The sequence below is a fragment of the Colletotrichum scovillei genome (genome assembly GCF_011075155.1).
Source record: "Colletotrichum scovillei strain TJNH1 chromosome Unknown Contig00003, whole genome shotgun sequence".
Lineage (NCBI taxonomy): Eukaryota > Fungi > Ascomycota > Sordariomycetes > Glomerellales > Glomerellaceae > Colletotrichum > Colletotrichum scovillei.
Window position 1 is genome coordinate 2,605,227 of NW_023336261.1, and position 22,545 is coordinate 2,627,771.

The following is a 22,545-nucleotide window of genomic DNA, read 5'->3' on the forward strand; positions in this document are numbered from 1 at the left end:
GTATATAATGCTGGTTCGTTATCAAGCAAGACGAGAGATGATGAAGGGAGTGGGGGAAGAAGAAGAGCTTGAAATTATTCTATGCCTGGAAGAAAAGGAAAAAAGAGAGAGGATCTGGGGGGTATCAAGAGGGAGGGCGGTATCTGAGGAGGTCTAATAAATAAAAACACCGAGTTAAGTCCACTCGAGATCAGATCGGAGAAGTGGAGGAGGAGGAGACAGACAGAGAGCTTGGCTTGGCTTGGATTCATCTCTACCCCCCTCCGTCTCGTCCTGCCATTGACCGTTTGTCCCTCCTTCATCATGATGCCAATTTTACCCCACACCATGGACCGCCGAACGCCCAGCAGGGATGCAGGAGCGAACCCCTCCAAGGTCTCACCCAGCAAGGTGTGCCGTGTACAAGTGCTGCTGGGCGTATAACATGCCAAAGGTGGTAATGCTACCCGGCAAAGTACTTACGTACAGCCAGGTGTAGCTACAGCTACTCCGTACGGATACATAAGCTACCTATCGCCCGGCGGTCGACTTTGCGTTTGTAATGCATTGTGTGGGTGCGAGGTCTTTTCACTTCATGCTCTCTGCTACGACGAACCCCGCATTGTTCCTGCGGGACCGGAGAGAGGGGAGAGCTTTCTCTACTTCGTGCGGTGGCAGTTATCTTTGGGCAGTGAGGTTGAACCTACCTTGACAGCCATTGGAACTAATAAGGTGGGGTGTGCGTCATCAGCTTTCGGCATGGAGGGGCAAGCCCAGGAGACACTTTCCCGGGAAGGTACCCGCCGTTGCTTATAATTCGGTACCAATGTTCGGTAGCTGTCCCGAAAGCTGAGTGGTCCCCCAGAATGACAGCTCCCTCCCGAGTTCTTAGCATATTATTTTAAATATTCTTCTTACATCAAATACCAACTTCCGACTACCAAGACGCTTCCCCTCGTACCATGCCATGCTATTCCAAGAATACAACAGCCTCTTCCTGCTCAGTCACAGGAGTCTCTCTTGCTCTTCTCTCTGCTGTTGCACAGGATCTTTTTCTCGAGGGAACGCTCAGTGCGCGGAAAGTCAAAGTCCCGACTCAAGGCATTGAAACTTTTCCATCGTGGTTTGGTGTATATTGGCCAGATCCTCTTTGGGACCAACAAGCATGCCCGGTTCCCCAGCACTGGTCAGCATGTGAACTCGATGTGAACTCGATTTCGAAGGATCGCCTGGTCCTTGCTGAAAAGGGCATTGTCGAGGAATTAGCCATAGGCATGGCGGATTGACGACACACACCAAAGTTTACTACATGAGCAGCAGGCTTTGATGGATGGCGAGCTTGCTCCCTACCGGGTGCTCTTCGCTCTACAGCTGGCGAGAAATACACGACTACTACCTAACCACACCTTTTGGACGGCAAATCGTAATTGCTCTTCTACATGATCTGCACAAGCTGTTAGCAAATCTGAAGCCTGGACGACTTGCTAGAAGCATGCGATCAATTTGCTTGCATACCAAAAGTTGGACTCTGCTTCTTCAGCCATTGGGAGCGAGACGCTACCGTGAGCATTTGCCAGATTCGCTGCCACCAAGCGCAAATCTGCATGCGAGAGGTTCATGCTGTCTTGTCACAGGGACGACAGTTGGGATGGACTCGCAGAGGGCCCGAGAGCCGATTGAGAGTCCGTTCCACGCATTCTCGAACGGCAACGCGCAAGGGAAAGCGAGGAAGGCGCCCGCCCCACGAGGACTCGAAAGACCAGTCCATGATTCACACCGTTTTGTGGTTTCGGGTTCGGATGACTATATTGGAGGCTTGAGGGTTTGACGATCGAGACGCGCCATCGTCAGCAAGGCGACAAGAGAGGTTTTCTCTGGATGGCGGGCTCTTGGGGAACAAGATGCCAAGACGGTTCTGAGTATGCGCTGGTCCACTCGGTTTCGCACCAGCTGATCGCGAATATGGACTACAACTTGGGCACTGCTGGTCATTCAGAAAGGCAGTCACAGCATTCACGCCAACAACTCCATGGATCATGATACAGTATGCTAACTCGCGCAACGGACTGCCCAACTGACCGAATCAGCCAACTCGCCAGGGTATGACTTAGTCCGACACAGAGACGGGAACAGAATTCGTGTCCGCTGAACCCAACTACCAACAAATCGCCCAAGACTCGGGCTCCAAGGGACATGGAAGCATGAAGCATGAAGCCGCCCTCTGAAGACTGACTCCACTCCCGCACCCGACACGTCCGCATCTGGTCCGTGGTTCGTCGCGATCGCCCCCTCCAAGGCGGACGAACCGGAAGAGATCGCTCGGGTGACGGGCCGCAAGGTGGCACCTCCGTGTGTTTGGGTCCATGATGGCACGAACGTCATGCAAAACCTCCGGACGGGCCGGCTTGCCCGGGCAGCTGGGAGAACCAGGTTATCCCTTGGTTGGGAGTCGAGAGAACTACACCCGCAATGACGGCGAACAGGAACGCTCGTACGCTTGGGCGTCTAAAATACACCTGTTCGCGAGCCCGGAGTAGTTCTCCGGACTCGTGCTATTGCTCGTTCGTTGGCCTCGTTTTCGATATTCTTGACGATCGAAGAAATGCATGCTTGACTCGTATCCCATCTCTTGTTCGAGCTTAGATTCAGTTTACAAGCCACCTGCTCATCCCATATTTCTCACACAGGTTCGCGACGGAGCCTGGCTGGGTAGGTATGCTGAGGGACGTGTCATTAACTAAGACCTTTTCACCATATCAAAAGTAAGCTGGATGGTTTCCCAGAATGAACTTGTCTCTATACGTGGTGATAGTGCAACTTTTCATAGACCTGAAGCACGGCCAAGGTAAAGAACCTCCGGCCAAGAACTAAAGTAAAAAGATAATCTCATCCCAACGCCCGGTAGGTATTGTACAAACATAAAGCAAAACACAAACGCCAAGACCAGTCCATATGCCTCCCCTCCATGCAACCGCCGTTGGTCCAGCCTATTCCATTCCGTAAGCCATCCTTGTTTACGCCAGTCGTAATTCTCTCCTCTGGACCAGCACTACTGAAGATCCAATGCAATCGACAACAGCGTGTCCAGTTTGCCAAACATCCGCATTCTTCGTCATATTATACAAATCCAACAAGACCGGTGTAAGTGGTTGTGTGCCTTTTGATCAGCCAAGTTGTCGGGCGTTTCCTGTTCGTATCCTTAGTTGCGAGCCTTTGGCTTTGCCAGCATGTTGAGTCGGCTCAGACTCATACCGCCACGCTTCTTCGTGGGACTCGGCGACTGAGCAACGCGAGGGCTCTGAAGCTTCTTGCCAATAGTGCCCGGGGTGGCACCCATCAGTCTGGGGGCCAGGAGAGCATCGCCCTCGGGCACATGCTCGGCCTTGCGCCTCTTGCCGGCCCTATCACCAGAATCCACCTCAAGGTCTCCTTCCTCTTCACGAGCTCGAGCCCGCTTCTTGTTGGTCATTCCATGGGGCTTTCCAGCCAGGAACTGCATGGGAGATCTGTTCTCCTTGTTGGAGGTGAACTCGGGGCCAGTGGGGAAGCTGCCCGGCATGTCAAGCGAGGCCCGCACATGACGGACACTGGCCTGTCCGGCAGTCGAACCGAAACCAGTGGGAGAGGCGCTACCGAATCGGATGGTGTGGTCGCTGCGGAAAGTGAATGTACCAGGCACAGCCGGAGGCAGAGGCTTGATGCTCTCACTGCCGTTCTCGATCGCCTTCTCAGACGGGCTTCCAACATTCAGTTCGGGATAGAGATTCTCGCCCTTCTTTCGCTGGGTGACATTGCCATTTCCGAGCACGGCGTCGAGGCTGGGATACTCAACCTCTCCATTTTTACGGATAGGGCTCATGCTCGCAAAAGCTCGGTGTGCAACGGTATTCGGTACATCGGCAGCTCGGTTAGTGTCCGGAGTGAAGTCGACTCTCTTAAACAACTTTCTTCGCGGAGTCGTGAATGGAACGGCGGGACCCGTCTTCTCTGCAGCCTGCGGTGCAGGAGTCTGGGAGATGCTAGAAGCGGGCTTAGGAAGGGCACTCTTCGTCTGGTTTAAGGCTCCCTTTCCGCCACGCAGAATCGACTTGACTCTTTCGAAGCGACCGGGGCTCACAATTCGGCGTTTCAGCTCGGCCGTCTTCTCCAGCGCACCAAGATTGTTGGTAGTAGCAGACTTTGTGAGGCCACCCAGATCAGGCTTCGAGGGCGATTTTCTGAGACTTCCAAGTTCGGGCTTCGAGGGCGACTTGACAAGCGATCCCAGATCAGGCTTGCTGGCTGATTTGGTGAGTGTGCCAGGCAAGGGCATCTTGGAACCAGCAGCGCGAGCCAGGGAAGATGCAGTGGGGCTCGTGAGGGAGGCCAGACTGGGCTGAGATCGAAGACCAGTAGGTGCATCTGTTCCGCTAGATTTGGGACGCGGGAGAGAGCTTCCGTCGCGAGAAACTGGCCGAGCAGTGGTAGCATCGTCCTCGAAGCGCTGTCGCATACGCTTGACTGATGAGGGCGGTTCAATGTTGGCAAAGATGCGAGACTTGGGTCGAGGTCCAAGAGCCGACTTTGTGGAACTGTTGGAGTCCGCATCGTCTAGGTTGGCCTTGGACGGAGAGCGCTTGAGGCTAGACTTCTGCTGCGAGGGCGTATCGGGGATGCCCAAGTTGATCTTAGACGGCTTCTTCAAAATCGACTTCGGGTGAGTGGGCGTATCGTCGACATTCGGCTTGGATTGAGATCGCTTCAGGACAGATTTGGGCTGCGTCGGCGTGTCGTCCAGGTTAGCCTTGGAGGGCGATCGCTTCAAGCTAGACTTGGGTTGCGTAGGCGTATCGTCCAGGTTCGCCTTGGACTGGGTCCGCTTCAGGCTCTTGAGAGGAGTGACCCGGCCAGGCTGGGCTCGGAAGGCTGAAGGATGACCTTCGATAGAGTCCATCTTCTTGAACTCAGCCATGTGGACAGCGCTGAAGCGGCCAGACTTGCCTCTGGCCTTGGCAATCCTGCGGCCGTTGATCTCTTCGTCCTCTCTCTCCAGCTCGCGCTTGGCGAGCAGTTCGGCCTTGATTCTGGCCGCCTCCTCGCGCAGCTCGTTCATCATCTGCTGGGCATCGCTGCTCAAGCCATTGTCGCCGGTAGGCTGGGCGACGCGGAAGGTGAAGGGCGACTCGGGCACGCCCGTGGACTTGAATGGCGTCTTGGAAGGCGTCGCCTGAGGATCGGCCTTCTTGTCGGAGGGGTCCATATCTCTGAAGCCGAGCCAGGTAGCGGAGGGAGGTGCTGCGGTGGGGTGAACCTTGCTCGGGTGCATTTCCGACAACGGGGCCTTGATGTTCGAGTGGGAAGAGGGCGTCGCGGGGTCGTGGTTCGGGACGACGAGCGCATTAAGACTCTCAGCGACTTCTTGAGCAGGAGGAGTATCATCGCGTTCGGCAACAGAGGCCAGAGTGGATTTGGCCTTGGGCTATAGATAAAGAAAAAAAAAAATTGTGTGAGTTAGGCGCCGCGCCGTTTGTTTACAGAAGCGGTCAAAGAGCGTAGCCTGTTTGCTTACCTTGGGCGTGTTGGTGCTGGCCAACCGAGCCGAACGACGGCGAGGCGGCGACATGTTGACTGTTTGCGAGTGAGAATTGTCAATCTCGTCTGCGTGAATGTCGGTGACAATCGAGAGGAGAGCAAAGAGACGGAAGAAGTCGAGCCAGCGAGTCCCTGATTTGGAAGAGGAAGGGTTGATGATGTCAGGCGAGAGAGGAGTGGATGGGGGTTCCGGGCTGCGGTTGCGGTACGTAGAGCGCGACGGGGATATTTTGGAGAGGGGCCGCTTCGTTTGTTTACATTGCGCGCTGAGATCTTAACTGTGATTGGATGGTAGTTGAAGGACGGCCTAAGCTCTGGACCCCTTGGCTCTGTGATCTTTGGCGGGATGAAAGTGGGGGGGGGGGGCACAGTGAGAGTTAAGAGAAGCCATGCGTTTCTACGCTTTTTTGGCTGCGAATTCACAGTGGAAATTTCGTGGTGCTTCTTCTCTTCACGATTACAGTACGACCAGTGTTTACTTGGATGACCCTCGACGTGCTCCTCGTGGGTCAGAAAACAAGGGGAGCGCGTGGCTAGGGACCCACGACCACTTATTCTCGAACCCTCTCTTGTTTCAAGAGAACTGGCGTATCTCAGCTTGTTTGGCCCATGGCCTATCGCCTGTCTGATATAGCAGGCCGTCCACGTGCTCCTGTCGCTTTTATCCCGGGGAATGCGGTGCAAAGAGACCGTTGGATCTAAGCAGTGCCGAAGGCATAGACCAAGCCGAGCGTGAGCCACATTGGCCCGCGCTTCGAACTCAATTCTCGTCGGTATCTACTGCTTAGAGTGACCAGTGCCAATCCCGTGGGGAACAGTCCCTGCCTCTGCTTCTCAGTCCTGGCCCTTGGCCTTGTCGGAGGGCTAATGTTCAGCGACACTTGATATTCTCTTGCTTTCACATTGTCTCGTAGTGAAATACGTCTGCAATGTTGTCTCATACATAGGCTTCCATATAGCTAATGATAGCACATGAACTTTACCTTGATCTATATCACACATATTACCATCAAAGACTAGCGAACGCTTGCTTCCAAAGTTGTTACTCGGATTACACAATCTCATATCACTCTTGAAATTATTTAGGTTAATATGATTTCAAACGTCATTCTTTGATGGCCATTATCTATAATTCCGAGCGATCGTCAATGCGTTGCAGCAAATCCCAATCCAACCTGTTAGGACCAGAGGCCCAATGCTCACGAGAGGTCTCAATGTTGAGCCACCTATCCAGTCTATAAAGTTGGAACCCGCACAGCCGTAGACCATCCCTATGGTATTAATGCATGTGTGCCCTGCCACCCTTGCCTATGCCCATCCTTGTTGAAATGTGTACCCGCCAATATAAACAAATAGTCCTAAACGCCGACGATTGAGAGAGGTTTGATTTCCCACTTTGATGATCCTACCAATGCCACGCCGCCTGTTCAATGCGTAGAAGCGATGGCACCCGTGATGCCCAGCAAAGCCATTCCCATGAAACCAAAAAAGATGCAGAGATTCCGATTGTGGTTCAAACTCAACGCCTCAACAAAGAGCTGAAGGCCGACGCTCACCATGATTCCAGCCGTAATGGCAAACATGCAAGCGTAAGAGACAGCATTCGGCGTGAGGTGAGTATGCTTCGCGAGTTTGAACCACAGCACAGCAATGCCCGCACCCAAAGGCTGGCTAAGGCCACCGAGGATCGCGGCCCAGAACATAGCCCTCATGCGGCTCCCAAGAGCCATGTACAACGGCAGTGCCATGGCAAATCCTTCAGTGATGTTGTGGACGAACAGTGCCATAAAGACATTGAAACCCAGTGCCGGATTTGCGTGGTTCGTGGCGTAGGTAATGAAACCCTCTGGGAACTTGTGAAGCGCAATGGCGATTGAAGTCTGCAAGCCGAGAGAGAGGAAGGCATTGGTAGGTACGTGATGATGATGTTGCGCCTCGACATCTTCGTCCGCGTGTTCGTCGTCACCGTGAGCGTCATGATCGTGATGCGAGTGATCGTGGCCATGACTGTGACTGTGGTCGTGGTGGTGATGCGTGTCATCGTGCTCCGGCAGAGGTTCCCTTGAAGCTGCGCGGCTGGTTCGCATTGTCCCACTGATTGGAGAGTTACACGAGGAACCACCCTCCTCCAAGTCTTCCAGATCCGTATGGCTATGAGCGTAAAAGTGCCCTGTATTGGTGCGCAGGATAGCCGGAGGCTTTGATGTGGATGTCGAGCGGCTGTTCAGGTGCTTGAAGCACTCCTGACCACAAGGATCCGTGTATCCAAAGCATGGCCCCTCTTCGTCGCAATTCGTCTTCGTGTCTTTGACGAAGGACATGACCCGCTGTTGGACTTGGGCCATGGACGGTCGTCTATCCACGGTGGGGCCACGGCTTCGCGAGGTTCGGGTCGTGGGAGTAGCGTGATTGGTGCTGAGACTCAGATTGCCCCTACTCGAGGCATGGCGCTTCGCCATGGGTGGTGCGCCGTTCTCGTGTGCAACCTCTCCATTCAGAAGTGGTGTAGACTCGGTAGCGTGGCCATTCTTTGCTATTCTTTCAACAAGCGGCCGTCGAGAAGAGCGGCGGCTAGAGGTATACAAAGAAGTCTTTCTGCTCTGGCTGCGCGATCGGGTATCGGTCTCGTTATGGTCATGCGTGTGGTCGCAATCGACAACGTGAGATGGCATGTACTGATGCAGTAGGCGTGAAATGACCTGAATGCCAACAAAGCCTCCAATGAAGCAGGCCATGATAAGGAACCCAGCGATCTGGTCTTGGAAGCCATCCTCCTTAAGGTATTGTTTTGCGGATGGGAGCATGTTGTTTAACGCTGAGTAAAGCTGTTTTGCAAGAATAAAGTCAGTATGCGTTTGCCAGAATCCTATTGTGTGAGCTTCTGGGGTTCAACCCACCATGACACCGAAACTTAGACTTAGAGAGCATGCCAGGAAGGCATTGCTGTCTTGTATCCTAAAGTTGCGTTTCCCGGGGAGGTATCGTATAACGAGGTCGACACAGATGATAGATGCGCCCACGACACAAGCTGTCAAGCAAGCAAAAGGTTAGCCAATGTTCGTCGTAGGAGGCCAAGGCAGGACGCAGTGTGTGTTTGATCACCCACCTATTCCGCTCACGATGCACATAATCCACCCCCTGGTGTCATTGTCAAGTTCCGTCGACTCCATGATGGGCAGCTCAGCTCAACGCCTCCAATCGATGGCTGTAGGATGTCTGTGTGCTCGGCGCATGCAGAATGGAATGCGTGATTTGATATTCTTCTCGTATGTGATTCGACCTATATGGTTCTCGAGTGTCGTCGCAATCCCAGGAATTTGGATACGGTAAATGGTTTAGGTGGCTGCGTCCGCAGCAGAGCGGCAGGCCTCTGACGTAGGGTAAGGTTGTATGTGCGCAGGGACCCGGTTGGATCGCAAGTGGTGTACGGTACGTAGGTTGGTCGTGGCAGACGCAGGTAGGATAGCTGGTGTATGAAAGGATATCAAGGTGCTAAGGTGAGGCCTTGAAGGTATTCGCCACGGGTTGGTGAGGAGAGGAGAGAAGAGGAGCGAGGAGGAGAAGTGAAGGCGTAGGTCTAGGGAACGAAGGAGTGTATGGTAATGTTGCAGAGAGAATAAGGTAAGGTGGTGATGTCGATGGCCGCTAGTAGATCAAATGCGTCTTTGCGCGCAGACTGGTGGGGAGAGTGGGAGAGACTTCTGCGCCTTAAGCTTTCCACCTGCGTGGGACATGGATTCGGGGGCGCTGAATCTGGCTCTGGCTCTGGCTCTGTTGGCGGGGCCGGTGCGTTGTTTCCCAGTGGTGGTCCATGGCTGGGGAGGGGGGCCCTTATGGGCCTGCCTTTTTCATGGGCTTTTCTTGCACCGGATTTTGAGAACCTTGATGGCCTTTACCAGTCAGACTCGTCACCTCAGTATTATGAGGGAGTCTCATGTCCCGACAGAGTCCGTTTCCCTTTCATTCTTACTTGCATGCTTTCTTCTGTTTTGGTCTTGTACCTACAGGCTGGTGCTACTAGGTTTATTCATCCTTCTCCTAGTCGATTGCCGCCCTGCAGCTTGCCGTCTGACCCTCCCCGAAAGCAACCCACCTTTTCTTCCTTTCTGATGCAGGAAACATGCGGCTCTTTTTCTAACGAGAGTTGAAGCGATGAACCAGCCAACACTAGGTACACTGAGAACTTGTTTCGATCCTGCTGAGCCGGGCAAAGTCACAAAACAACGCAGAACTGTGTTATTGCTCGCCCCTTTAATAGGGATCCCTCGCCCATGTCCTAGACCGAGTCAAGGCATGTTGACAGCTCACGTCCGTGAATGGATCAAGTCTTGGCTTTGAGAACCCGGATGGCGGGATGAGGTATCCACGTACCTTACCTGACCTTACGAAGTATTCCTCGAGCCCCGTGATGTGCGCTAGCCGCCAACTCACTGAAGCCGCCCGAAGCGCCCTGCTGACAGAGAAGACTGCGCAACACGTGAAAGATCTCTATTGCAATTGTGGTTGAAGCGGCATGCTAATGTTGTGTCTTATTTGAATGCTTGATGCCAGTAGGCCAGGATCCCTCTTCAAAAAGAGAGTTTACGTTGCGCGCGCAGGGCAGAAATGCGCCGCGAATCGGAGACTGGGATTTAGTCATCCGCAGAACCCCCGCCCTCACCGACAAACTGATCTCGGTAAGCATGTCACACCGAAGTCGTCGACCTCAACTTTTCCCATGGGCCCCTGCTCTGAATTCCTTCCCACCCCACATCCACGGTCCACCTGCCTCGCGCCGGCAAATGCTCGGGACAAGGAAGCTGCGTGGCTGCATCTCCTGCCGGCTGCCGCACTGAGCTGTTCCTTTTCCGAGCAGGTCCCTGGAAATCGCTGCCCCGGGCTATGCGCTGCCGACCGTTGCCCAAAATTTTCCAGCTCCGAGCTCCAGATCCCCGTCCCGTGAGGTGAGACACCCACCACACCAACACCAGCAACATCATCACATGCCCTTTTCTCCTTGCCCCGTGGCCAGAGTAGTGTCAGCAACAGCGGATCCTTGAAATTGGGCAACTTTTCCAACTCCCTCTCCCACTATCCTGTCGTGGTAGCTGCAAGAGACAGCCCCAAAAAAGACCCAAACCGTCTCCCCACGAACCGAACCGTCGCCATGTCGAAAACCACTTCCCTCGCCCTCATGGCGCTAGGCGCCGGAGGCGGCGCCGCGCTCACGGCCTCGATCTACTCCATGCGCTCCCAAAAGCAACCTCCCACCGCGACGACAACGGCACCGACGACAAACTCCTCCTTCTCGACAGCTCCCACCGTCCCCATCCCAAGCACCCAAGTCTTCACCAACCCCAACGCCGTCCCGCTCCCTCCCTCACCCTCCGGCGGCCCGGGTCCCGTCCCCGTAGCGTCGGGCAGCCCCGTCGACCCAGCAGGCATCTTCGAATACGGCTTCCCGGGCCCCGTAGCCGACCTCGCGACCCGGCAAGGGCTCGTCTCCTCCTTCGACCGCCGCACCCGCAACCCGCACTACGTCGTCGAGCACATCACACCCGCCTCCCTCGCCCAGCGCGACGGCGACCGCAAGCACAGCGTCTTCCTCGAAGACGCCTCCGTCCCCGAAAAGTTCCAGGCCAAGCTCAAGGACTACTTCCGCAGCGGCTACGACCGCGGCCACCAGGTCCCCGCCGCCGACTGCAAGTGGTCCCAAAAGGCCATGGACGACACCTTTTACCTCACAAACATGTGCCCGCAGGTCGGCGACGGCTTCAACCGCGACTACTGGGCCCATTTCGAGGACTTTTGCCGTCGCCTGACGACGCGGTACCCTTCCGTTCGCATCGTCACCGGACCCTTGTACCTCCCCAAGCGCGACCCCGTCGACGGCAAGTGGTACACAAAGTACGAGGTCATCGGCAACCCGCCCAACGTCGCCGTGCCGACGCACTTTTACAAGGTCATCTTCGCCGAGGACGGGAAAGCCGGCGGCAACGTCGCCATTGGCGCCTTTGTGATGCCCAACGCGCCCATCCCCAACTCCAAGCCGCTGTCCGAGTTCGAGATGCCGCTCGAGGCCGTGGAGCGCGCTGCGGGACTCGAGTTTGCGAGCAAGCTTGCGCCGCAGCGCCGCAAGAGGCTCTGTACCGAGGCGACGTGCGCCATTGTCGTCAAGGAGTACGCGGATAGGCAGAAGCAGATTGGCGGCGGCGGCAAGGGCCGTTCATAGAATGGATCGGCGGGGTTGCTGAAGGATCATGGGGGCGTGCGTGGGGAGGTTGCTTTCCGATATGGACCATTGGGGTTTCTTCTATTTGGCGGGGATTTAGCATAAGGCCGAGTTGGCTCTTCATAGTTTCTCCTCTGCTTTCACATATGTACCATTACTGTACTTTGAAAGGGGAAAGCAACCCGAGGAGAGAGAGACACACAGAATAGGGGTCGGCTGCATCGCATATTTGCATACACAGAGCTACGACACAAGCATCATGCGAAGTCATCCAAGCTACAGGCAGTGGGGCACATGTACACTAGACAAGCCTGGTCAGTCGACAGTTGTCGACAGCATGCCTTCACATACATACATCATCACATTTTTCAAAGACGAAGACTTCCTCGGACCGTGACTTGACTTGTGTGTATTTTGGTTCCCCTCCAGCGCCAGGGTATCATCAACCCGTTATTTCCTCCTCAAAGCCACTATTCGTACAATGAAAGGCACGCCGAGGGCCGGAGAAAATCCAAATCGACGACTTCCGAGTCGTATTTTGCCTTCCCACCCCCCGTTTGCGGCTTCCACGCCCCCCATGCGCACCTAATTCTACTACATTTTCGCTCTCCTAACGGGACCGCGTATAGTTCCCACGTCGCTGCTCCTGCTTCAGACTCTCCTCCTGACTAGGAAGCGGCGCCCGCCTACCGCCACGGCCGCCGTCATCGCGGTCTCTGTGGTTGTTATTCGCGCCAGGAGGCGGCGGCATGGACATGGGCATGGGCGGGAACCCGGGCGGCGGCACGAAATTCGGCGGCGGCACCATGCCGGGCGGCGGCGCGAAGCCACCTGGTGGCGGGGGAGGTAAGGTGCCACCCGCCTTCTGGATCATTTCGGCAATCTTGGCCAGGTCGGCTGGGTTGCTCGGGTCGATGCCGCCCGGTAGACCTGGGATCATCGGCGGCGGTGGTGCACCGTTTAGGCCGGGCAGGGGGAAGGGTAGGGGCGGAGGGGGCGCGCCGCCTGCGCCGCCGACGCCGGGGATCATGGGCGGTGGCGGGACGGGACCGCCTGCGCCGCCGTTCTGCGGCATGGAGAGACCCGGTAGGCCAGGCAGGCCCGGCAGACCGGGGAGGCCTGGGAACCCGGGAACCATGGGCTGCTTGAGAGGCATCTTCTGGTCGACGAGGCCATCCATCTCGTCTTCCAGCTCCATCTCCTCCTCCTCCTGGCGCTGGCGGCGCCCGCCGCGGCGGTCCCACGTGCCGTTGGCCTCGGCGGCGGCCTCGCCGACGTGGTAGCGGTCCTGGAAGACGTCTGCGTCGCCGGGCCGCTTGCGGGACCAGAAGCGCGTGATGCGGTCGTTTGAGCCCGAGGCGAGGATGTGGCCGAGCGGGTGCCAGTCGAGGGACCAAATGGCAAAGTCGTGAGCAAAGGGGACCTTGTGGGCGGGGTATATCGTCTGTGCCGGAGTCGTCGACGGGTCAGAGCTGTCGTAGGGGGCTACGGAGTTTGCGTGGCCGGCGGGCGTGTTGGGCTCGTCTAGGATGTAGTGGTACAGTGAGCCATCGTGGCCGCCTGTGCTGAGGAGGTTGGAGTGGACTGGGTGCCAGGCGATGGTCGAAATGTCCTTTTCGTGTCCCTTGAGCAGGCAGATGTCGCGCATCATGCGGAGGTCGAAGACGCGGGCCGTCTGGTCTCGTGCTGACGTCGCCAGGCAGTCGCCCTGGACCTTTTCGAACAGCGTCTTTGTGATTGTGTTTTTGTGGCCGTGGAGGGTGGTCAGGCACCGGCCTGTCCTCGGATCCCACAGCTTGACCAGATGGTCTTTTGAGCCCGATACTAACAAGCCCTTTGTCGGATGCCAGTCGCAGCTCTTTGCGTCCCAGCCGTGGCCCTTGAGGGTCGACTCCTCTACTCCTCCAGCAAAATCAAAAATCTTGAGCGTCGAGTCGTCGCATGCAGTGACGAATTTGGAGTCGTTGGGGCTGAATGCGAGGTCTCTAACCGGATCGTTATGCGCGGCGATGCTCTGGAGGTTGTTGAAATTGGGCTGCCAGTACTTGACGCTTCCGTCGTGGTCGGCAGAGATGAGCCAGTCGTCGTTGTGAGAATAAGCGAGGGCTCTGATGGCGGAGTCGTGAGCCTGCATAATGGTCTCGAAGTTGAATCCGGTGCCGTTCCATAATGTGAACTCTCCGCTGCTCGACGCGGTCAACAGGCGGCGTCCTTCCGGCGTCCACCGGACCACGTTGACCGGGTGCTTGATCTTATTCAGTGATGAGTGGAGGTGCTTCACTGGGATTGTATCGCCGGGATCTGTCCTCCTCGCGGCGGGTGGTATGAACTTTGATCATGTTAGTGTCAGGGATGCGGAGAGGAGAAAGCGACCTTGTAGAGGACTCACGTCAACGATGAAGCTAGCACTTGGCCTCTCGACTTCTCCGGTATATGCGTCACCGTCAAGTGGCGAGCGATGGCGCATCCAGTTGGCGACGGTTGAGCCATAATCAGTAACAGGACCTGGGGACGTCAGTTATATGCTCGTAGAAGCTAGTCCTTGTCTCAAGCGCGCAGGAGTTTGAGATGAGAAGTCCAGACGGTGTTCGCCCCTGTCTCTCATCATGTAGACTAAGGGCTTCCACTCTGGGTATTCTACGCATGAGCTCGTGCTAGAGAATCTAGGTAAAAACTCACGTCGACCCCTGGCTCTCACGAAACCGCCATCTTGACCCTCCCCATCGCCGCCTGGGCCTCCTCCTCCTCCTCTCCTACCATGGTGATCCCCTCGAGGATCATACGCCATCTTTAAACTCTCATGAGGGTTTCGCAATCTCCCTTTGTTGATATTAAGCTCATATGTAGTTTATGGCTGATGAAATAAACCCCGAAATTTCAGTAAAATGTGAAATGGCGCTTGTTGGTGAGGGAGCTTCAGCATTGTTCGGTTCCACGAGGCTGGTACGTCGCCAATCACAGTGAAAACGAGCGCGACGCGTGCACAGGCCAGCTACTTTTCTCGCAGTCACATGACCGCAGAAGCTGAGAGCTGGGAGCTGTGAGCTCTGCTGTGGACTGAAGGAAGGAGGCACAGAGGCACGTCCCTCCCAACGTCGTCAATTTCGGTCGATGAGCTAATGCAGCCTGGGTACGTACCCGTACACTTCCCGGGAAGGTCGACGGCCCACGGTTTTTATCGGTTTTCTTATCCGGGCCAATATCGGGGCGCCCATGTCCCAAATTTCCATTCCCATACCGCGAATGCCCAAAAATATCCCGCGATTCTTCGTGAGGTGATAATTTATGGCAAGGTGCGATTTCTTATGGCCCCTCTCCCCACTGCCCAGTCAGTCAGGCACTTTCACATGTGATTTTTTAGTTGCAAAGCCACGGCTCCCTCTTCGTTTTTCTCTAGACTCTGACTCCCAAGTTCCCTGGACCCACGAGGTGAACCCCATGTTGGACCACTCAGAGCTGCCACCGGGGATCGCCGTCACTATCCGTGGAGCCGTAGAGACCCTTGGCGTGCATTGGATGCATGCGACTTTTCTCTCTCAAGGCCTCAACTTGCCTAGGCTGGCGGCGTCAGGATGCAGGATGTGTTGGGTGATTTTAAACACAACGGGCTTTTTTCTCTCTGTCTCCTCTGCTGTCTCTTTCTCTGCGGTCATGCATTAGCGCTAGCTTTGAGGCGCTCTCCGTTGATCCAGCCAGGTTCCGGGTCAGACAGCTCAACGACCCTGACATTCTCAAGGTCTCCCCTTCCAATCCCGCCCCAATGGGCCGTGCCATCATATCGACCATACCTTACCTTAGTACCTTGGCCCGTCGTCACTCGTCTCTCTCTTTTTCGTAAATTGTGTTTTGTTTACTTCATCTCTCCTGCATTTCCATGTCTCTGATCAGTTCTCTGCATCGCATCTCTTCAACTGGCCCGTCCTGCACGCCGTCTGCATTCTTGTCGTCAGCGCGCCTCCTCTTCCATCATTCCTCCACGTTGATGAACGAATCCCCACGCTACAAGGTCTGATGGCGTCGGCCTAGCCTCCTCCACCTGGTTTTCCCTCCGACTACATACCTCACTTACCTTTTCCCCCCCTGTGCCTTGACGTACCCCCTTCTTTAAAGCTACCTCACCACTCAATCATTTTCCTGCACCTCAGCCATTGCCCCTCACCAGGCACAGCCAAAAAGCCAATGCGCCCTACCTGGACCGTCCAATCCAGATAAAATAGCTTCTCCTCAGTTCTGAAAGGAGCTCAGATCGATTCGCGGGCGCCGTCCGTTTTCCCCTTGGAAACGCCGGCTACAAAGTCAATCCGTACTCTTCATCTTGCCTGACCCGGCCGCGCGCGGTGTCTTGCATTAGAGATCTATACTAACGAGTCCGATACCTATCTTATCGCGCTTGCCACCACTTCGCTCCCTGCATTGCATGTACATAGCTCTTCCTTGACAGCCCACCTACACGTCTCCTCACTTTTATACTTTCACCCATCTTTTCCCCTCGTCATCCACTACGGCCGCTTTCCCTTTCTCCTCCTCCTCCTCCTCCTCCTCTCTCTTACATTCTTATTGAGGTCCCAATAGCTCCAAGGACGTCCTGCCCGTCATGAACACGGCCACGGTGACGAACCTTGAGAGCTCAAGCACCACCACTACCTCCTCCTCCCTGCGTAACAAGCACAATGGCACCTCCAATGGCAACTCCAACCCCAAGGCCGCCGTCAAGCCGACTACACCCGACACCAACCGTACGACCGACGAGCTGAGAAGGGCTATTCAAAAGAAATACAGACACGTCGCTGCCGTCCACTCCAAATCGCGCCCATCAACCCTGAGCCATGACTCTAACACGGCCCCGAGCTTCATTGGCTTCAGGAACTTGATGATTATTGTCCTAAGTACGTCGAGCCGATGCCGGAGCTTTTCAATGGCATTGGCTAACCAAGTATAGTTGTCGGTAATCTTCGTCTGATGATGGAGAACATTCAAAAAGTAGGCTTCAATGAGCTGTTCTTGATGTGTAGACCCACGTCACTAATCAGGCGCTTGTAGTACGGAGTCTTGATTTGTATTGGCTGCCACGATTTCCGCCAGCAAGATCTCGCTCTCGGCTTGGGCTTATATCTTCTGATCCCTTGTCATCTCATCGCCGCGTACCTAATCGAACTAGCTGCCGCCCAGCAAGCAAGGGGCTTGCGGGCGAAATCGAAAGACGGAGCCGCCAGCCCAACAGAGGACCAGCGCGCGAGGTTCAACTCGACCTGGAAGGTTATCGCTTGGATCCACGCCGTTAACATCACCCTCGCGCTGACCGTTACATCCTACGTCGTGTACTTCCACATCCACCACCCGTTGATCGGCACTCTGACTGAGCTCCACGCCATCATCGTCTGGCTCAAGACGGCGTCGTACGCCTTTACGAACCGAGACCTGCGTCATGCCTACTTGCATCCTGTCAAGGGCGAGCTCGCTGCCATGCCCGAGATTTACCAGCAGTGTCCGTATCCTCAGAACATTTCGATGCACAACCTGGCGTACTTCTGGTGGGCCCCGACATTGGTCTACCAGCCCGCGTACCCTAGGACGGACAAGATCAGATGGGTCTTTGTCGCGAAGCGCATGGCAGAGGTATTTGGTCTGGGTGTCTTTATCTGGTTCGCCAGCGCCCAGTACGCCGCCCCTGTCCTCATCAACTCTCTCGATAAGATTGCGTCTTTGGACGTCCCTAAGATTCTCGAGCGGCTGATGAAGCTCTCGACGATTTCTCTGGTCATCTGGCTCGCCGGCTTCTTTGCCCTCTTCCAATCCTTCCTCAACGCCCTCGCTGAAGTCACCCGGTTTGGAGACCGGTGTTTCTACGAGGATTGGTGGAACAGCGAGAGCCTTGGTGCATACTGGCGGTTATGGAACAAGCCCGTATACCAGTACTTCAAGCGTCATGTCTACTCACCCCTGATCGGCCGAGGATGGAGCCCAAGAGCCGCGCAACTGGCCGTCTTCTTTGCGTCTGCTGTTCTGCACGAGGTTCTTGTTGGTATCCCGACACATAACATCATTGGTAAGTCGTCCCGGGGGAAACACTTGTATAGTCAATCGGCTAAGAAACACAAACAGGTGTTGCTTTTGCGGGCATGTTCTTCCAACTCCCCCTTATTGCCCTCACCACCCCTCTGGAAAAGATGCAATCTCCAACGGGTCGCATGCTCGGCAACTGCATTTTCTGGGTTTCCTTCACCATTCTCGGGCAGCCCTTTGCGGCTCTAATGTACTTTTACGCGTGGCAGGCCAAGTACGGCAGCGTCAGCAGGCAAATGGCCTGTAATTCGGTTGCAAGCTCGTAACTAGGGCAAAACAAACCTCAAATGGGTCACGACGTTGGCCTGGTAATTTTTTCTAATGTACACTATGATTTCTGGGTTTTAGACAAAACACAATACTTGGCATTTGGCTCAACATGTTGTTCTTCTAGTTGCGTGCCATGACGAGCCCCGTACTAACTACCCGCAAAAGGGAATCATGGTCCCGACACGCTTGCGATAGTCCTCGTAATCCTGTCCAAAGAACCTGACCAACAGCTCCTCCTCGTGTCGTATCCTCTTTGCAAAAAAGTACCACAGCACGACGGCGTACGCCACCAAGGACACGACATTTCCCATGACGAGCTGCGTGCCAATAGCCCACCAGAAGAAGCCAAAGTACGAAGGGTGCCGAAAGTAGGCGTACACGCCGCCCGTGACGAGGGTGTGGGACTCTGCGCGGTAGTGCTGGATGGTGTGGTTGAAGCTCTGGCCCGCCGTGACCATGGCCGCGGAGCGGACCGTCTGGCCCAGCCCGACCAGGAGCAGACCTGCCATCAGGAAGAAGGGTCGGAGGCCGAAGGGCGCCCAGACGCTGTCGGGGAAGACGAGGTTCGTGAGGAGGCACTCGAGGAAGGCTGTGGCGTGGGCGATTGCGTAGGCGGGCCAGTTTGCTGTCAGGAGGTAGGCGTGGACCGTCGCTTGCGGGGTGTTGTAGGCTGCCGTTGTGTAGAATTCGAGAAAGTGGAAGAGGGAGAGGGCGGAGAGGAAGAAGGGGAGGCGCCAGAGCGGGGACGAGGTTGTTAGGAGGAGGAGGGAGAGGGAGAGGAGGCCGAGGGTGAAGGTCGTGCCGAGGAGGAAGGCGCGGAGGGCGATGCCGGCGAGGGATTTTGGTTGGTTTGGGTAGTATTCTTTTCCTGGGATGGGAGGGTCCTGGGGGCGGGCGTCGCTTGGGGGGATGTTAGTTTGGGAGTCTTTTTGGTTGTGGCGGTGATGGTTCAGGAGGCTTGATGGTTGGGAGTAGAGGGGGTTCGTGGGCGTGCGGGAAGACATCGCGATGGTGGGGGTTTTGGTGTTGAGGGGCAGAGTTCCGTAGGACTGAACGTCCTTTGGAGGTGTCCGAGGACGTCGAGGTCGCGGCCACACTTGCTCGCCTCACTTCACCTCACATCAGGGATACGACAGAACAGGACAGGAGGGTATGGGACCGGACATTTGCGGGGAGGAGACGGGGCGAGGGTACGGTAGATCGGGATGGTATTTTTGTGATTGATGCCGGGACCGAAGGTGGTGTGGCTGAGTTTGCGGCTGTGGTTGAAGCAAGACTGAGGAGGAAAGACACAGGGAATGGATGGTGACAGATAGCAAGGTAAGGTAGGGAAAGGTAGAGATAGGTGCTAGGTAAGGTAGATAGGTACTTACACCCGACGGAAGGTCGACATGGTTGTGGCTGATTTGTGTGAAAGATACGTTGATCCGATGTTTCTGTAAATCCAAGCAGGTCGAGGTTAAGCCACTCGGGAGCCCACTTGTAGAGTTGTGGTGGTGGCCGCGGGATGCGGGATACGGCAAAGGGCAGACGCAAGTGTGGCAGAGTTTACGTTGCGAGGAAAACAGAGCCTCAACGAGCCGGAACGACGTTGAGACTGGAGAGCACTGTTGTGGCGGGGCAAAGTTGGCTCTAGCTTCTTTTGTGCCGTCATTTCCATGCGAGAAGAACCAATGCGAGCCAAGTTTCCCGTTTTTTTTGCAACACTGACACAGACGTCTACGGAAAGTTGCGACGAAAGGGAAAAGCTGGAAGAAGAAAGAGGGAAAGAAGAAAAAACTTGGCAGTGCTGGTGACTCTGTTCGAGTTCAGATCATAGCGTTTCTGTGGCGGTGGGCTTGCGATGGAGTGAATTAGGTAGTAAAGGTGAAGTATGAAGTATGAAGTAGGCGTTCGTCAGCCACATGCGTGGAAACGGAGTCTCTCGGATTCGTGAATTGCGAGACTCCGACGTTCAGTGTGGGTTCCAGGTTCTGCCGGTCGTTTGCTGCAATTCTCGGAGGTATTCGAGTGCTATACTAGTAAAAATCGTGGAGATGTGGACGTGAGACTGCACAGACGTTGGATCTTCTTTCTGTACCGCGCAGACTGTGGAATCCAAGATGCGGAATCAGATGTCGTCCCCCACCTTTTCTCTCCAGCGTTAGTCTCTCCACCTCAGCCCAGCTAGAGGATGCTGAGGTTATTCCCGTTGTGATGTGAGGTGAAACTATTTTCTTCAACGGGTTCTTCAACAGGTCCCTGCCCCATTCAGCGAGGCAACATACGTGAGCAAGGGCCGAAAGAAACAGGATTTGCTAAACAACCTAATGTTTGCTGTGGCTGACAGACAGAGACAGACAGAGATGATGACCTGGAGTGAGTGCGTGGTATCTGTGTGGTGCACACACAGTTGACGCGGGTAAGGCCAAGCGCGAGCGCGGGCCGAGTTAAGGGGGGTGGGTGACGCAAGTGCGTGGAGCCCCCGCGGGCCATCGATGCGCTTTGAACACCTACGGATACTTCGTATACTGACTGCTCTTAGGTGCCGTGCAAAATACTGCTGTTGCTGGCAGCTGCTTCTTTTTCCCATTTTGGGAGGGGGGGCACTGGGGAGGAGCAGCACCAGCAACCAACATGGTCCAGGGCTGGTCTGGTCCCCTTCTTTCTTCGTTTCCCCCCCCCCCCCCGTCCCCATTCACACGTACCTTGCTTCGGGTTCACCGACCAGATCATCCACCTTTAGCTCTGCTGCGTAGCCTCTTGCTCTCTTCCCTTTCCCTTCTTCTTCCTAGCTCCGTTGCTTCAATTGGTCACTTGATCCTTTAATGCCTCTCTCTTCAGTGTTGCCAGCTCGTGAATTAAACTACCAGACTACTGCCGTAGCTCGATAACGGCCGGCAATTGGCATCCGAGATCCAATACACTACTTTACTCTCCGTGCCTACACTGCGCTACCATAGAGACCCTTTTCCTCTTCCTCCTCATCATACAAAAAGTCTTGGGGTGTGCTCTAGGTTTTCCCAAACGACCCCGTCTTCAATAGAAACACCTTGGTCTCGCTTCTTGCATCCATCAATTACATTCCTCCTCGTCGTTCCCCCTTGTCCATCTTTGTGGATATCCTTTTTCTTATTAACTCACCGACAAGTCGGTTGTTTCCACCCCAGGTTCCCCTGACCCCCATCCTGAACTTACCTCACCTCACCTCACCTCGCTTTACCTCGCCTTACACAAGCTTGGCAAACATAAACACACCTCAACTCATACCTACGTCCCTTACACATACATACGTACATACGCGTGACCGCGCACAACATACTTGTCCCACATGCTCATCCTCCAAGACGCAGCCATGGATATCCGCACCATCGATAAGGAAGAAAACCGGAGGCGCATGAGAAACGGCGAGCTCTACTGGGCCTTTACCCCGGATCTCATCGCCGACAGGAAACGCTGCAAGGCCGCCTGCGACAAGCTGAACAACGCTGGCGATGTCAGCCGCCGTACCCTCGTCGGCATGTGGAAAGAGTGAGTCTCTTCTCTCTTTTCTCTATTTCTCTGTTTCACTATTTCCACCCCCCAGTTCACTTTGCGCGTATCACCATGTCCCCGCATCATTTGGATATCGGCACGTTCATGACCTTATGAGAGCTTCCCTTGTCCTCCGCAACTTTGCATTACCTCATGTGTACTCCGTACCTAGCATAAGGAGTGAACGAATCTGACTTGAGAACCCACACAGCATCAACCGGGACACGATCCCTCTCCCTCCGCCACGTCTCCGCCATCATGAGGACGATGCCCTGCTTGAAGACTACCCGTGGATCGATACTCCGATAAAGATGGACTACGGCTACAATGTCAAGTATGTGACACCCACCCCCGGATCTCCACAGCCAAGTGAAGCGAACCTCGTACTCACCGCCTAATAGGCTCGGTGAGAATGTATACGTCAACTCCAACAGCACATGGATAGACACCTGCCTCATAACCGTGGGCGACCGCACCCTCATCGGTCCAAACTGCTCGTGTAAGTCACCTCCCCTCCTCTCTCCTCTCTCCTCTCTTCTACTACACCTCATCAGGCTGAACCCGCGACCCGCGAATTACCTAGGCTGACATCCCAAAAAGTCTACAGCGGCACACATCCGCTAGAACCCCGTCTCCGCAACGGCACCCGCGGGCCAGAATCGGGTAAACCTATCACCATCGGTGAGGACTGCTGGCTCGGCGGCAACGTCATTGTGCTACCCGGGATCACCATTGGCAAGGGTGTGACCGTTGGCGCGGGAAGCGTCGTGACCAAGGACGTGCCGGACTTCGTATGCGTGGCGGGCAACCCGGCGCGGGTAATCAAGACTGTCGAGCAGTCGCAGCCGACGACAACAAAGCCGTCGGACGAGGTGTCGAACAGGATCGTTCCTAGCTCTACTATGTAGTAATGCAGTTTTCGCGTGCCTGGCTTTTCA

The 22,545-nt window shown here is 55.3% G+C and overlaps 6 protein-coding genes across 6 annotated transcripts; 3 read left to right on the forward strand and 3 right to left on the reverse strand.

The window, feature by feature from the left end:
• Positions 1–2,879: 2,879 nt before the first annotated feature.
• Positions 2,880–5,717, reverse strand: HER10_EVM0006414 (uncharacterized protein). The gene is made up of 2 exons (XM_035475998.1): positions 5,528–5,717; positions 2,880–5,437 (listed from the first exon to the last, which is right to left on the reverse strand). Exons 1-2 carry the CDS (start codon positions 5,579–5,581, stop codon positions 3,179–3,181), a joined length of 2,313 nt encoding a protein of 770 aa, XP_035336126.1. The 5' UTR covers positions 5,582–5,717; the 3' UTR covers positions 2,880–3,178.
• Positions 5,718–6,653: 936 nt separating this feature from the next.
• Positions 6,654–9,347, reverse strand: HER10_EVM0012552 (ZIP Zinc transporter). Its single transcript, XM_035481945.1, has 3 exons — positions 8,657–9,347; positions 8,448–8,578; positions 6,654–8,375 (listed from the first exon to the last, which is right to left on the reverse strand). The coding sequence occupies exons 1-3, from the start codon at positions 8,718–8,720 to the stop codon at positions 6,978–6,980; spliced, it is 1,593 nt and encodes a 530-aa protein (XP_035336677.1). The 5' UTR covers positions 8,721–9,347; the 3' UTR covers positions 6,654–6,977.
• A 967-nt stretch (positions 9,348–10,314) lies between these two features.
• On the forward strand, positions 10,315–12,113 carry HER10_EVM0003977 (DNA/RNA non-specific endonuclease). Its single transcript, XM_035473637.1, has one exon. It carries the CDS (start codon positions 10,697–10,699, stop codon positions 11,759–11,761), a length of 1,065 nt encoding a protein of 354 aa, XP_035335891.1. The 5' UTR covers positions 10,315–10,696; the 3' UTR covers positions 11,762–12,113.
• A 43-nt stretch (positions 12,114–12,156) lies between these two features.
• On the reverse strand, positions 12,157–15,090 carry HER10_EVM0009275 (WD domain-containing protein). Its single transcript, XM_035478766.1, has 3 exons — positions 14,441–15,090; positions 14,151–14,266; positions 12,157–14,090 (listed from the first exon to the last, which is right to left on the reverse strand). The coding sequence occupies exons 1-3, from the start codon at positions 14,547–14,549 to the stop codon at positions 12,372–12,374; spliced, it is 1,944 nt and encodes a 647-aa protein (XP_035336375.1). The 5' UTR covers positions 14,550–15,090; the 3' UTR covers positions 12,157–12,371.
• A 333-nt stretch (positions 15,091–15,423) lies between these two features.
• HER10_EVM0008307 (MBOAT family protein) lies at positions 15,424–19,457 on the forward strand. Its single transcript, XM_035477834.1, has 4 exons — positions 15,424–16,647; positions 16,701–16,741; positions 16,802–17,807; positions 17,864–19,457. The coding sequence occupies exons 1-4, from the start codon at positions 16,356–16,358 to the stop codon at positions 18,088–18,090; spliced, it is 1,566 nt and encodes a 521-aa protein (XP_035336293.1). The 5' UTR covers positions 15,424–16,355; the 3' UTR covers positions 18,091–19,457.
• Positions 19,458–21,404: 1,947 nt separating this feature from the next.
• HER10_EVM0012543 (galactoside O-acetyltransferase) lies at positions 21,405–22,515 on the forward strand (the record flags this gene model as incomplete). The annotated part of the gene is made up of 4 exons (XM_035481937.1): positions 21,405–21,604; positions 21,819–21,941; positions 22,009–22,106; positions 22,208–22,515. The coding sequence occupies 4 exons, from the start codon at positions 21,405–21,407 to the stop codon at positions 22,513–22,515; spliced, it is 729 nt and encodes a 242-aa protein (XP_035336675.1).
• Between the last annotated feature and the right edge of the window lie 30 nt (positions 22,516–22,545).

Excerpts from the sequence above, each read along its gene's own strand:
- HER10_EVM0012552 (XM_035481945.1), bottom strand. The coding sequence starts at position 8,720 with ATGGAGTCGACGGAACTTGACAATGACACCAGGGGGTGGATTATGTGC. Across the intron at positions 8,579-8,656 it reads GTGCATCGTGAGCGGAATAG|CTTGTGTCGTGGGCGCATCT; the intron begins GTGGGTGATCAA and ends CTTGCTTGACAG. Across the intron at positions 8,376-8,447 it reads GTCTAAGTTTCGGTGTCATG|CTTTACTCAGCGTTAAACAA; the intron begins GTGGGTTGAACC and ends CTTGCAAAACAG.
- HER10_EVM0003977 (XM_035473637.1), top strand. The coding sequence starts at position 10,697 with ATGTCGAAAACCACTTCCCTCGCCCTCATGGCGCTAGGCGCCGGAGGC.
- HER10_EVM0009275 (XM_035478766.1), bottom strand. The coding sequence starts at position 14,549 with ATGGCGTATGATCCTCGAGGGGATCACCATGGTAGGAGAGGAGGAGGA. Across the intron at positions 14,267-14,440 it reads CGTGAGAGCCAGGGGTCGAC|GTCCTGTTACTGATTATGGC; the intron begins GTGAGTTTTTAC and ends TGACGTCCCCAG. Across the intron at positions 14,091-14,150 it reads GTGCTAGCTTCATCGTTGAC|TTCATACCACCCGCCGCGAG; the intron begins GTGAGTCCTCTA and ends ACATGATCAAAG.
- HER10_EVM0006414 (XM_035475998.1), bottom strand. The coding sequence starts at position 5,581 with ATGTCGCCGCCTCGCCGTCGTTCGGCTCGGTTGGCCAGCACCAACACG. Across the intron at positions 5,438-5,527 it reads CCAGCACCAACACGCCCAAG|CCCAAGGCCAAATCCACTCT; the intron begins GTAAGCAAACAG and ends CTTTATCTATAG.
- HER10_EVM0008307 (XM_035477834.1), top strand. The coding sequence starts at position 16,356 with ATGAACACGGCCACGGTGACGAACCTTGAGAGCTCAAGCACCACCACT. Across the intron at positions 16,742-16,801 it reads TGATGGAGAACATTCAAAAA|TACGGAGTCTTGATTTGTAT; the intron begins GTAGGCTTCAAT and ends AGGCGCTTGTAG. Across the intron at positions 17,808-17,863 it reads CCCGACACATAACATCATTG|GTGTTGCTTTTGCGGGCATG; the intron begins GTAAGTCGTCCC and ends AAACACAAACAG.